This window comes from Carlito syrichta, unplaced genomic scaffold (genome assembly GCF_000164805.1).
Source record: "Carlito syrichta isolate Samal-C Ts95f unplaced genomic scaffold, Tarsius_syrichta-2.0.1 Scaffold303211, whole genome shotgun sequence".
In the NCBI taxonomy this organism is placed as follows: domain Eukaryota; kingdom Metazoa; phylum Chordata; class Mammalia; order Primates; family Tarsiidae; genus Carlito; species Carlito syrichta.
Genome location: NW_007247307.1, coordinates 256178 through 270549, shown reverse-complemented (window position 1 = coordinate 270549; position 14372 = coordinate 256178). Strand labels below are relative to the sequence as shown.

The 14372-nt window shown below is 45.8% G+C and overlaps 1 protein-coding gene across 1 annotated transcript; it reads left to right on the top strand.

Annotated features, from left to right (window-relative positions):
- Window positions 1–45: 45 nt before the first annotated feature.
- Window positions 46–2238, top strand: RWDD2A (RWD domain containing 2A). The gene is made up of 2 exons (XM_008058100.1): window positions 46–386; window positions 1327–2238. Exons 1-2 carry the CDS (start codon window positions 186–188, stop codon window positions 2002–2004), a joined length of 879 nt encoding a protein of 292 aa, XP_008056291.1. The 5' UTR covers window positions 46–185; the 3' UTR covers window positions 2005–2238.
- The last annotated feature ends 12134 nt before the right edge of the window (window positions 2239–14372 follow it).

Genomic DNA, 14372 nt, shown 5'->3' with positions numbered 1-14372 from the left:
TGCGCGTCCGGGACTGCGGGGCCGGCGAGCACGCGGGAGGGCGAGGGCGTCCGGTGCCCAGCGTTCCCTGCAGGGCTGCCGCGGCGCAGAGGGGCCTTCGGGAAATTCCGCTGGACACGCGCTGCCGTTGACGGACCCTGTCTCTGGGCCTTGCAGGTGTCCGGGCCGCTGGATTTGGAGACAACATGTCTGCCTCGGTGGAAGAAAGCCTTCAGCTTCAGCTGCTGGAGATGGAAATGCTGTTTTCTATGTTTCCCAACCAAGAGGAGCTGAAACTTGAAGATGTCAATGCCCTGACGAATATAAGGAGGTATCTGGAAGGCGCAAGGGAGGAGCTACCCCCAAATATCGAATTTGTGATTACGCTCCAGATTGAGGAGCCCAAGGTGGGTGCCCAGACTCGTTTGACGCGTAGGTCGGTGCCCAGTCATTAACTGAAACACCTGAACGTGAGCTTCCTGTCCAGGAAACGAATAGCAGTATTCCAGGTGCATATTTCCTTTACTTGTTTGAAAGCAAAATAATATCCAACGTGGGATGCTCAGAAAGTATGCGGAATTTTATATAAATACATACACCTTCTAAACAAGTGAGCCCAGAGTTTGTGTTGAGATCTCGCAATCGTATACTGCCGTGATTATGGTGTTCACTCAGTCAGCTTCCTGCCAATCCAGGGGTCATGGCATGGACTGCCCTCCACACCCAGAATGATCGTCACAAACTCAGTGTTACCCGTTGCCACACTGGCTTTCAAGAGTGAGTGAATGGTTCTTGAGGGCAGCAAACCACAGAAAGCAAACGCAGATACAAGATATAAACACTTGTGCCTCTTCTGATCCATCATCTCCAGCAACACCAGCATAGACGGGTGACAGGAGGGCTGGGCGTTGGGAAGCCACTGTTCGGTGGCTTATCCTTCGGTTGTCATTCGCTCGGAGGCCGCCTGGGTCTCGACCCAACTGTGTCCCACTGGGACGCCTTCATTGGAGCCCTCCCCTTTTCCATGGTAATGCTTCTCACAGTTGAAATTAAATATTTGCCAGGCGTAATTATTTGTCTAGTGTGTGTCTTCTTCACTAGGCCCTAGACTTCGTAAAAGGCAGAAATAGTGTTTTTGGCTTCAATGTTTTATGCCAGCCCAGAGCATCTGGTACATCTAGCTGTTCAATAAATATGGAAAGAATTCATACATGGAAGGAATAGGGTATGAAAACTCACTTGGTACAGAGCAATAACTACTTCCTTTCTCAAAACCATGCAGTTGCCATTGATAAACTAGCTTATGTGATTTTGTGGTACTTAAAGCTATTTTACTTTCATTTTAAGGTGAAAATTGATTTGCAAGTAACCATGCCTCACAGCTACCCCTACGTGGCGTTGCAGTTGTTTGGACGGTCTTCTGAGCTTGACAGACAGCAGCAGCTGCTCCTCAACAAAGGTCTCACTGCTTACATCGGGACTTTTGACCCAGGTGAGCTCTGTGTGTGTGCAGCAATCCAGTGGCTGCAGGACAACAGTGAATCCTACTTCCTGAACAGAAAGCTAGTGTACGAACCGTCCACACAGGCCAAGCCCATCAAGAACACGTTCCTCCGAATGTGGATCTACAGCCACCATATATATCAGCAGGACCTCAGGAAAAAGATTTTGGATGTGGGGAAGAGGTTGGAGGTGACTGGATTTTGCATGACAGGCAAGCCTGGCATCATCTGTGTGGAGGGCTTCAAGGAGCACTGTGAGGAGTTCTGGCACACGATCAGGTACCCCAACTGGAAGCACATCTCCTGCAAGCACGCCGAGAGTGTGGAGACAGAGGGCAGTGGCGAGGACCTGCGCCTCTTCCACTCCTTTGAAGAGCTGCTCCTGGAGGCCCACGGCGACTACGGACTGCGCAACGACTACCACATGAACCTGGGCCGGTTCTTGGAGTTCCTCAAGAAACACAAAAGCGAGCACGTCTTCCAGATCTTGTTTGGTATTGAAAGCAAAAACTCCGAGTCCTAGGGAGCCGCCGAGAGGCCTATGCTGGTAATTCCTTTCCGTCAGTCTTTCAGAGAGAAAGCTGGGAGCAAAATGGAGCTCCAGAATTGCACCTGGCAATGAAATTCAGCTGGTAATGAAATGAATTGGCCTTTTAACTTTATAACAGTGTGATTGCGATGTTCTCTCTGGGTTCTTGTGTCAAGTCGTTTGAAAACAGTTCTGTTGTAAATTAATAAAAACAATCCATTTAACCTGTGAAGCTGATGTGACTGAAGAGGGGGTCCAAAGCCCACAGTCAGTGCCAGAAACCAAACTGCGGTTGTGCTTTCGTAAATACAGGGGCCATAGCTCCCTTTGTTGGTGCTGGTGCACGGGGGACACACCCGACTTTCCTTTCAGGATTGGAAATGAATTCCAAATCAAGTTTAAAAGGAAGCACATGTCCTTTTTTATTAAGCTAAACTCCGGTTTTGAGTGTTTCATTCAAGTAAAGCTGGATCCTAACAGCGGTGGCAGGGGACCCTAGAGATGAAGGCCCCAGGGTCGTGAGGATGACACACACTGCTGTGGATTCTTCCAACTGTTTACATCAGTTCACTAAGGACACTAGTGCTAGTGACCCCAGTCCTCCTCATGTAATTCTGATCCACACACACAGTAAGATGCAGGGTTTCTTGTCACACAGCGTTGGCCTGGCTTCATCCACCCTTTGCCAGCGTACGTGGCTACGAGGGGCGAGAGTGCTGGGTGGGAGCGGGCGTGGATGGCCGCACCATCACCTTAGTGGGGAAAAATTCCAGTTCTGCAGTTTGGTGATAAGTTGCTGCTCTCTCTTCTGAAAATGCCAGGCGCCATAGGCTTCATCAGCCTTTATCAAAATGAAGTTTATTTTAATGAAGGAAACCCCTGTTGAAATAGCTCTTACCAGTTTCATTGCAAGGTATCCATCCCTTCCCAAGACTTTCTGGGAGTCTCGCGCTAAGGGCTGTCACAATCAGCCTCCGCAGCTTTCCCGTCTCCGTGGTCTTTCCTTAGCTACAGCTGCTCTTCCCGGGAAGCGTCCCAGCTCCCGTTGGGCCCTGGCACTCTGCTGCTGTCCAGGCCCGGCCCTCTCGGGACTACAAAGCTGTGTGCTGGGACTTGGTGACAAAAGGGGACTGTGTCACTCCTGCTAAGTGTTCGGGGGAGCTTGCAGACCTGAAGAAAGAGTGCCTCTGGTTTGTAGTCTCTGTGCCTGTGATGCAGGCATGTGGCCTCGGCTCGGGAGAGGACGCAATGCACCAGCACTCACTGCCCAAGGGGGTCTTGGAACTGGGTGGGCCTGACCTGCCTGGTCTCTTCTTGGTGCAGAAGGAGTTTCGGGGCAGGATCCACATCTTCAAGTGGAGGTTCTGCGTGCGCACGCACGTGTGTGTGTGTGTGTACACATGTGCATGTTTTCTTTTGCCTTCCTGCCAACAGACTGTTCATGTTTTAATTTTCATCTCTGATGTGCTGGAACCCAAGCCGGGGCCTCACATTTTATCTAGACGCAGAGGGAAGAAATAGAACTTGCGTTGCCAAAGATTCATCTCTCAAGTCTCTGCCAGGACTGAAAACAAGGGCAGGAGTCATTCTCCCACACAGTCTCCCCAAAGCTCTCAACAAGTGGATTAACAACCACACATTTTTTCGGCCCTCAGTAGATGTAGCTCCATTCACCTTGTTTCTTTCTATTTTTCAATCACCTTCCTTAGGTTGAGCCTTTTTTCCTTTGAGCTGAAACTGTATGTGCATCTACCCACCTCACAGGTTTGATTGAATTAGCAGAAGAAGCTACAGAAAGATCAATGGAAAGAAAAAGGAATGGGCCCAAGTTTATGAACTTTTCGCTGCTTCTGGAGCCGTTTCTGATCATTTTTCAGAAGTGACTTTTCGGTGCCCAATGTGAGCATCCTGCAATACTTTTTTCCTATCCGAAGCACTAACAGGTATTTATTATGTGAGAAGTATAGGTTTTCTAGAACAAACAATTCAGAACTGTCTATGTCCAGCAGACTGTTGGTTTTTTGCACAGCCTGATAGGAGCCCCCCCCCCCCCACACACACACACAGAGCTCACCTTGGAGGACTGCCCCCTGGCTGTGTGCTTTGGGAAGGGAAAGTAACCAAGACCCCCCGGCAGCCCTGGAGGGATGGCCGTGGGCTGTTGCTGAACCCTCGGCCACCCTTCCGGGGCCACTGCGTGCTGGGCTGTTTGCCGCCTCCTCCAAGCCACCCAGAATCACCCATTCTTGGACGTCAGGATCAGGGTAGACTGCTTTTAACTTATGGATTCTGATACTGTACATATTATATTTTTAAATGCTTATTTGGGAAGAGTGCTCATTTATAAAAGTTGCAGTGTCCTAGGCTGAGTGTGGTGGCTCACGCTTGTAATCCCAGCACTTTGGATCGCTTGAACCTAGGAATTTGGGAACAGCCTGGGCAACACAGAGAGACCTCATCTCTACAGAAAATTCTGAAAGTCACCCAGGAATGGTGGCACATGCCTGTAGGCCCAGCTGCTCAGGAGGCTGAGGTGGGAGGATCGCCCGAACCCAGAAAGTCGAGGCTGCCGTGAGCTGTGATGGTGCCACTGCCCTCCAGCCTGGGCTACAGGGGGATACGCAGTGTCTTGTAAAAGTTTCCTGAATTAAGCATTCTTCAAGCCCCTTCTTTGCTCTCCATCCCTTAATGGTCTGTGATGTGTTAGGCTGAGAGCTGAGGATGCTTGCGTAATGAACTGAGGAGTGAGTGCTGGACAGGCAGACCCCTACGTTCCGTGTGACCGCAAGAGCATGACGCCTGTGGACTCCAGTGGTCCCGTGACTGCATACACGCCTCAGTCCCCTTCAGAACTCAAGGAGGCTCTGAGGGTGCCTGTCGGAGGTCTTCGCGGAGCCCTTTTGAACAGAACAATGTTTGGGCATGTGTTCTGTCTCAAGTAGACCAGCAGTAATAAGCCAAAAGAAGCGTTCTTTTCTAAACAGGGCATGGCTTTACTAAAAAATCAGTTTTATACAAAATCCCGATTTGCCACAGACGCTCTGAGCCCAGCGAATCTCCCTCTTGAAGCCCGCGTGGTGGAACTGGTTTCACTGCAGCCTGGACCAGCCGGGAAGGTCGCGCCTGCTGAGCCCAGTCAACGCGCAAGGCAGGAGGGCCAACCCGTGAGTGGATGTGAGCAGGACACACTACACGGAAAGAGGCCACCACACACTGAGCATCCTCCGTCAGTCAGAGGAGGGACAAAGTACACAAGGCGTTCCTCACTGGAGGGGGGCCTTCCCCGCTACCCCAGACGCTGGACCTCCCCAGAGCCACAGGACCTGGCTGAGGTGGCAGGCCCTGTGCTTTTGTGGGATTTATCTTCCGCCCTTGGGCATGCCGTATCTTCCCGGCATTCGGGAAACCTAATGACTCCAGGGCCCGGGGCCTGTCGGCAAGCCATCGCCTGTGTCTTGCACTGGCATGCGGCCCTGAGCATCACAGAATGGTCAGGTTTGGTACTGGGAACGATTTTGACAGAGAGGTGATGAAACATGGAAAAAAGACCCTGTTGTTGAGACAGAGCAACCTGCTTCAAATGTCCTGTGCTCACTGAAAAAAAGCACTGAACAACTCAGCAGTGAGCTACCTCCCAATACGCTCTGAGGAGACCTTACGTGACAGCTGCAGTGGGAATTCCCATCTGATTAAGGTTCTAAATAAGTGGCCTGTCTGCCTCCTCCCACATGTACCAAAGACTGTCTTAAATCAGGATATTATCAGAATCACGCTCCTTCTTTTAAAGCTTTCAATGGTGGGATGCATCTTTGTAAATTGTCCGGTATTTCATGCTAAAATAACCTTCTATTTATGCATCAGGGATCCAATGGGGGTATTATTGCCATAAAAGATAAAGAAATCAATTCTAACGCTTCACTGGGAAAATAACTGGAGGATGGGTTCATTCCTGGAGCGTATACCTTGTCCCATAGATCATAAGGGCTTCAGCGACCCCAGAAATTTGCATTTAGTTAGAGCTGTTCCCACATGACCTCCAAGAGGCCTAACCGTCTCCTTTCTCCAGCACGTTGTTACCCTAGTAAGTGGGAGCCTCAAAAGGAAGATTTTGGAAGCATTATTTTAGAAAGTGTAACCCCAAATCTGAGAGAGCTTGTACATAATGTTTACCTATTCCAAAGAAGTCACCTGGAAGTCCAGAAGGGAAAGACGTTAGTTTATGAGAACTTACAGGAGACACCGATGGCAGCAGAGCAGTGAAGAATCTGCACCTCAGGGCAGTACAGCTAGCAGTTTTATAATCAGAGCAATCAAGGTAATTATTCACATTCCTATCTGGCGTTTATAATTACATTGATTAAGAGTGCCCACTACATTGCTTTCAGCTTTGCTTGGTCACCTGCATCCCATGACTCGTCACTGGGAATATGTACACACTTCAGAGGCCAGCACTGGCCAGAGGCCACTTCCTGAGGGGGGAGGGAAACAGTCCATGTCAGGACAACACCCCGCAGAAAGATTTCGATATTAGAGATTCCCATCTCAGGGGTCTTTCACTCATATTGTGTGTGGCAATTGAGTGATACTCTATCTTGGTGGCTCCGGTCAGGCTTTGGTGCCGCTGTCACCCACGTCAAACAGGACCTACGTAGGTTGCCCATGCATTTGGTCCCAAGCTGGGCTGATGCTCAGCTGGTCTGTACTGGCATGACTGTATCCCGTTTTTAAAATGGCACCCATTTCTCATGATCTGGCTGTTAATTTTGTGAACAGCATTTCAGGCTGGGAGGTGGGGGCTGTAATTAACTATCCACCACCAAAGATTTCTGTGGACCAAACTATTCTGATTACATTGGACCTACTCCTGTTATAACTGTTTTCATTTGTCTCCAGTTGTTAAATGCTACAAAATGCATTAACCCCCATTAATGCATTATCATTAATGCGTTATCAACCCCCAAATTATGATGTCTCCATTGAAATCAGAAGTCTTTTTAACAATGGCATTTTCCTCAAATCTTCTCTGCTTACAGAGAAGAGTCATTAAAATACTTTTCATGAATGCTGATATTCCCCTCACCAATGTATTTCTGTTAAGGCCTCAGTGAAAGGAAGGTCACTGTTGGGTTCCTTCAGGAGACTTGGGGGTTATTGGATTAGGATAGTCAGATTGAATATAACAAATTCACTCCAACATTGTAAATTCACTCCAATATCTTTGTAAATCTTTGAATTCCTTTAGGTTATTTCAAGGAATGTTTGCATTCTCAATTTCATTATTGTGGGTCATTATTGATTCCATATTTCACTCAACTAACTGAACCAACAAGAGAATCACTTCCAGCTGCTCAACGCATCACACCATGTCCGGAATCTGTAGCACGTGCACCCCTGTCAATGAATTCTACCCAGTCCAAAGTTTTGCTTCTCTTCCCTTGTCTGTGCTCACAAAATCCTATGCATTTTTCCTCAGGCTTTTGCCTATATATGTGAGCAAAGTCTAGAGTTGTTTGGGCATGAGTCTTCTCCTCTCAGGTTTGCCACCAGAGCCCCTCACCCTGCCGAGATCTGATTTTATGTGAACAGAGATGATGAGGAGAATAGGAGGGGAGCGTGGGGTAAATTGTATTACCTCACCTGAGGTCTTTACGGGATCTTCAAGCAAGGTGCTAACAGCCTCTTTAGACAGGAAGAGCTCCTATTTTGGTTAGCAAGCAAGGATGTGTCAACTATCTAGGTTTGCCTGGGATGTGGTAGGGAGGAGGGAGGTCTCCTGGGACACAGGACTTCCAGTTCTCAAACCTGGACTGTGGGTTATGCTATGTCAGGATATTGTGAGTCCTCCAAATCTCTACTTGGATCCCAATTCCAAATCAGGGCCCTACTGATCTTTGGTCGATACTCTGTATCTTTTACATACAAGGCCTAGTGAGGATGCGAATTTACTCATGGTATAATTTGTCAGCCTGTAAGGTTAAGTATGGCCTAGGTTCCCAATTATTTAGCCTTATAGCTAGTAAGAGAGAAGAAACTCTGTCAGCAAAAACATGGGGATTATTTTGGCTTTCTGACTGTGCCTTGAGCTGAGAATCAAAACCTCAAACCTAAAAGATTCTTCTGGATGTCTGCATCTCTGCTGGAAGTGACCACCCATCCTATAGTCCTGGAATTCCTCACCCTTCACGCTATCTTTTGACAGTAGCCATTTGATCCACTGAAGCCTTTCCCTTCCTCCTGTATAACGTATCCGCAAGGATTTCACCTCATGGTTGTGCTTATGAGGTTCCAAACATGTTTTGCTACATTAATTTTTGTTGACTTTATACTTTTTACCATTCGTATTTAGGTCTTTAATCCATGTGGCATCTACCATTTCATATAGTATAAGGTAGGGCTCCAGCTTTAATTTTCTCCATTTCGAAGACAGTTCTAATCATTTTCCTAGCACTGCTTGCTTTATCAATTAATTTTTGTGCTACCTTCGTAACCCATGTGTCCTTGGGAGTGACATGTACATTGAGGTATATGTAAATATCTGTAATGCCCCTTTGCTTTTCTTTTACAGATGGACTTAATGAGGCATCTTCCCCCCATTCTTTTACTCTCAATCTTTTTGTGTCATGATTTTTAAGGTATGTCTCTCATAAACAGCATATAATTGGGTCTTTAAAAAATATCCAGTTTGGCAATCTTTGCAATTAAACTGGAGTATTTAGTTCATTTGCATTACGTAATTACCAGAAAGCTGGGCTTAAATCTACCATCTTGCTATTTGTTTTCTTTTTTTCTTTTTTTTTTCCCTGTGAGAAAGCAGGATTTGTTGAGAACAGAAAAGCTCCCACAGCGGGAGGGGGCCCAAAGGGGTTGCCCCACTATTTGTTTTCTATTTATCCCAGGAGTTAGCTGTTACTATATGTTCTTTGTTCCTCTGGCATCCTTCCTTTGGATGGGTCAAGTATTTTTAAATTACTCCAACTAACTTCCTCTACCCATTTTCTACTCTAGCTTCACGTATCATTATTTTTTGGTCAGGATCTCACTCTGTCGCCCAGGCTGGAGGGCAGTGGCACGATCATGGCTCACCACAGCACTGACCTCCTGGGCGCGGGCGATCCTTCTGCCTCAGCCTCCTGAGGAGCTGGGGCTACAGGCGTGCACCACCACACCCAACTTATTTTATTTGTTTGTAGAGACATGGTCTTGCTGTGTTGCCTAGGCCTCCCAAAGGGCTGGGATCACAGGCATGAGGCACCGTGCCTGGCCTTTTTGTATTACTGGTAGTGGTTGCTTTAGGGGCTACAATACGCTTCTTTAGTTTGTTACGATACTCCTTGAATCGCTGCAGTGTACCTTAAAGGGGAAAGAAGTAGGAGCTAATCGGGTGTGGGGGGGTAAGGGTCATAGGCTGCTCGTGGCATGGCACGTGACCTGCTGCAGCCTTCCTCGGACTGATGACGTTCCACTTCATGAGTGCCATACATGCCGCAAACAGTCCGATTCCGTTCATCCCCCTTCCGCCCTTTGTCCTGCTCTGGCCACACATCCTGTTTCACACAGTCTGTGCACACTGAATGCGCTGCCACTTGTCTCAGACAGTCATCTCAAGCACTTTTTAAAGTGGTGTTGTCTGTTTCTCAGACCGTCACCCTTTACAGTGACCCATGTTTCCACCCAGGGTCGTCCTCGGCCAGACTTCCTCTGGTGTCTGCAGAAGTGCAGGCCTGCAGGCCGTGAATTGTCTCAGCTTTTCTTTTGCTGCAATGGCCCGAGGCCTTTTCTCTATGGCAGAGCCCCAAGCTGTGTCTCTCAGCACTGTAGGAATGTCTTTCCACTGCCTCTCACCTTTCTGCTGAGAAGTTTGCTGCCACTCTGCCTGCCGCACCGCTGGGGCTGCTGGGTGTCTGTTTTCTTTGGCTGCTTTTAAGCGTTTTCGGCCATGTGATTGCGACATTCCTGGGCGTGGTTTTCTTTGGGTTGCTCCTGCATGGGGCTGCTAGCTCTGAATGTCGTTGACATTTTTCACTGATTGGAGAGAGCTCTTTGCCATTGTCCCTTCCAACATTTGTACCCCGGTATCTCTCTCCTCCTCTTCTGGCACCCTGTAGCACATACATTTGACCATTTAATTTTTGGCAGCATTTTCTCTCTCTTTCCCTTTTTCTTCTCTCTGTACTTCAATTTGGATAATTTCTAACAACCTGCTTTTCGGGTCATTGATCCTCTACCCCTCCAGTCTGCCGTTAAACCTATCCAATGCATTCTCAATTTCAGCTATTTTATTTTTTTAGATCTAGAGTATACATTCAATTCTTTAGATATTCAACTTGTCTGACGAAGTTATCCATCTTCCACTTTTTTCTTTTTCTCTAATTTTATTAATATTACCATAACAGTTATTTTTAAAGCCTTGTATGATAAGGCATCTGGGTGATCTGTCAATACACTTGCGTTATTTTTTCTTCCTGACTGAGGCCATATTTTTCTGCATATATATATTTCCTTTTTGGTTGTATACCGACTAGTTTGTTTGTTTGTTTGTTTGGAGATGGGGTCTTGCTACATTGCCCAGGCTGGATTCGAACTCTGGGGCTCAAGCAGTCCTTTTGCCTCAGCCCCCAAAATATGCCTGAGACTACAGGCACATACCACCATGCCCAGCTCTGAATATTGTTTTTAAAATAACTCTAGAGACTGAAGTAAGTATGTATTTTTTTCTGAGAGAGGGTACATCATGTCATCTCTCATGGAACTAGGGTGAGAGGCTGAGAACTTTAATCAGAAGTTATGCTGGGCGAGCCTGGGTCACAGCTTTAGTTCTGTGTGCTTCTTGTAAGAGCAAGGCCTTATAAGAACACATACAAGACGGGTCTCTCTTTTCCCTTACATATTGTAGAGTAAGTTTATTCACTTCCTTGGAAACGTCAATCAAAAAGTGGATATGTGGTAGAGACAACGCTGTTTCCCAAATTCGTTTCAGCTGTAGCCCTGGAACCACGGCTTCTCTTGCTGTACCACTGGGACCAAGGGACTGAGTCTTAGCCAGCCCGATGTTGCAGAAACAACTTGTCCATAAATCCCCCTGCACGATGTCTATGTTTTCTTGTCCTACTGGTGACTTTGGAGGCCACATGACAGAGACAGTGGAACTACAAAATGGAAGGGCCCTCCCTCCCAGCTGACTGCACTGGATAATGATGTAAGCAAACATGCTTTTATTGTATGAGCCTTGGCATTTGGAGGTGTAGCTGCAGTCAGTCTAATCTGGACTATGTAAGATTGCACTGAATTGATGAACTATTTCTAGGGAGAAATAACAATTTTATAACATTATAATAATATTAAGGCACTGTAATCAAGAGCACAGTCACTCCATTGATTCTTTTAATAGAATTACATTTTTTTCTTCATAGAGGATTGTGTCATTTCGTTTCTGTTGTTATGTAAATGTAATGGGGCTGTTTTTTTTTTCTTTTTGGCACATTTGAGTTCTTTGTAGATCCTAGATGTTAGGCCTTTGTCTATAATTTCTAGTTGATTATGGCAGGGATAGAGAAATGCTAATTATTTTTAAGGATGATTCTGTATATGGTAAACTTGAATTCTCTTACGAACGCTAAGAGTTTGTAATGCTGCTGGTTGCCTATGCCGATGTTGTTGGCAAAAAAACGGCAGTATTATCTCTTCCCTACCACTTCGCACACCTATTACTTATTTTTATTTTCTTTTTTTGTTCATGGTATTTTTGTTGACTTTTTTCTTTTAATTTTTTATTTTAAAGATGTGGGGGTGCAAGTCAGGGTTAGGCATGCAAATGTCCATGATGCAGGTGCCCCCTTGTTGATGAGGCGTGTCCCCCCTCCCCAGGCAGATTCCCACTCGGCGAATCCCACTTCCCCACTCCCCTCCCAGCAGTCTCCCGCCACTGCCCATCATTCTCTTGTACTGTGACGTTAATCCTTCCAGGTCTGCCCATGAGTGAGAGCATGTGATACTCAGTTCTTTGTTTCTGTGAAAGACCGCTCAGTATTATAGACTCTAAGTCCATCCAGGCTGCAGTGAAGTTCATGATTTTGTTCTTCTTTATGGCTGCCTAACATTCCATCACGTATATGCACCACATTTTTTTAATCCAGTCTCTTTTGATGGGCAGCATGGTCGGTTCCATGTTCTTGCTACTGTGAAAAATGCTGCCATAAACACACGTGTGCAGGTATCTATTTTATAGAGTCATCTGAGTTCTTCCGGGTATATTTCCCATAGGGTCGTATGGAATCACCACACTGTTTCCACAGTGGCTGCACTAGTTTATGCTCCCACCAACAGTGTAGAAGTGTTCCCTTTTCGCTGCATCCTCTCCAGCATCTGTTGTTTTTGAGTTATTGATGATGACCATCCTGACTGGAGTTAGGTGGTACCTCAGTGTAGTTTTAATTTGCATTTCTTTTATGACTAGTAAGGCTGAACATTTTTTCATGTATTTGTTGGCGGCTTGTGTGTCTTCTTTTGAGAACTGTCTATTCGTATCTTTTGCCCACTTTGTAATGGAACTGGTTTTTTTTTCTTTTAGGCACGTTTGAGTTCTCTGTAGATCCCAGATGTTAGGCTTTTGTCGGACATACAGTTGGCAAATATTTTTTCCCAGTCTTGGGGCTGTCTCCCTGCTCTCCTGATGGTTTCTTTGGCTTTGCAGAAGCTTGTCAGTTTGAAGAGGTCCCACTTGTCTATCTTTTCTCTTATGGCATGGGCGCTTGCGGTTTTGATCAGGAACTGGTTGCCAGTTCCAATTTCCATCAGGGTATCTCCTGCATTTTCTAAGGTTCTTATAGTTTGAGGTCTTACATTTAGGTCTTTGATCCATTTAGAGCTGATCTTTGTGTATGGGGATAGGCAGGGATCTTGTTTCAACCTTCTGCATGTGGTCAGCCAGTTTTCCCAGCACCATTTACTGAACAGGTTCTCCTCTCCCCAGTACTTATTTTCCTTTCCCACAGTTTTGCCTATGACTTGCAATTAGCTGATCTTAAACAGTAACAGTAGTGGGCTGCTTGCTTTGTGCCTGACCTTAGAGGGAATGAGTCGAACAGTTCTCTAGAGTGTAATAATCAAGTTAAGAAGATTTCCTTCTGAGTTTGCTAAGAGTTTTATAAAAATCATAAATAAATGCTGAACTCAATACTTTCCCTGCATCTGTAGAGATAAATATGTGATTTTCTTCCTTTACTCTTTTAATATGAGAATCATTGGCTCAATTTGCTGGTAGTAAAGTCATTGCATTCCAAGATCAGCCACACTTGATCATGATGCACACTTTGAAATTGCTTGGCTGGTGGTTTAAGATTTTTGCGTCTGTGTTTATGAAGGAAATGTCTGCGATTTTCTTTTCAGTTCATGTTGTTCTCCCTCTTGCCTTATGATGTTTGCACTGGCTTCGTCTTCTGCCTGAAACGCTTCCTTCTCCCAACGCCCTCCTGCTCTCCCACACGCCCAGCGAGCTGCTACTGCCTTCCCCCCCCTTCAAGTTGCCGCATGAACGCCTCTTCTCCTCCCCAATCTCTCCCACTCACTGTGTACCTTATTCCTTTCATGTGCCCCCGGAACATCTGGTGTTTTCTCCGTTAAGAGCAAAGTGGGCATATTCTAGAAAAGACTGTCATAGAAATACGTTCTCTTATTCTTGGCTATGCACCCTTTCTAATTTACATGGCTGGCTTATGAAGAGGGGCTGGCATAAATTTGGCTTTTATCTACTTTATTGAGACACTATTTACACAATATTTCTGAGCAAACACTTCCCTAGTGTTACACTCCGCTTCTCTCATGGAAATGCAGCATTAGAGCTGTTGTTAGACAACTGTTCCCCTAGCCCTGCACTGTCCAATACAGGGGTCACTGACCAGATGTGGCGATTGGGCACTTGTGGCTAATCTGAACCGAACTGAAACAAAAGTGTACTGGATTTTGAAACTTAGTATAAGCAAAATCATGTAAAATATCTCATTAGTAATTTTATACTGATTACATGTAGAAATGATAATATTTTGGATATACTGGTTTAAATAAAATGTATTATCAGCATGAATTACACTTATGTTTTTTTAATGAAGCCACTGGAAAATTTAAAATTACACATGGGAGAGAGCTATCTATGCTGTAGCTTCGTGAAAGGCAAACAAACTAGAAAAATAAACACGGGTTTAAAGCCTACCTCCTTCACTTATTAGCTCTGTGGACCTGGCAAGTTACTTAAAATATCAATTTCATAAGGACATTACATTAAATTAAAATAATGTATGTAGAATGTTTGACACCTAGGAAGTAACTATCTAATGCTTGTTTCATCACAAGGAAGTAGTTCACACATC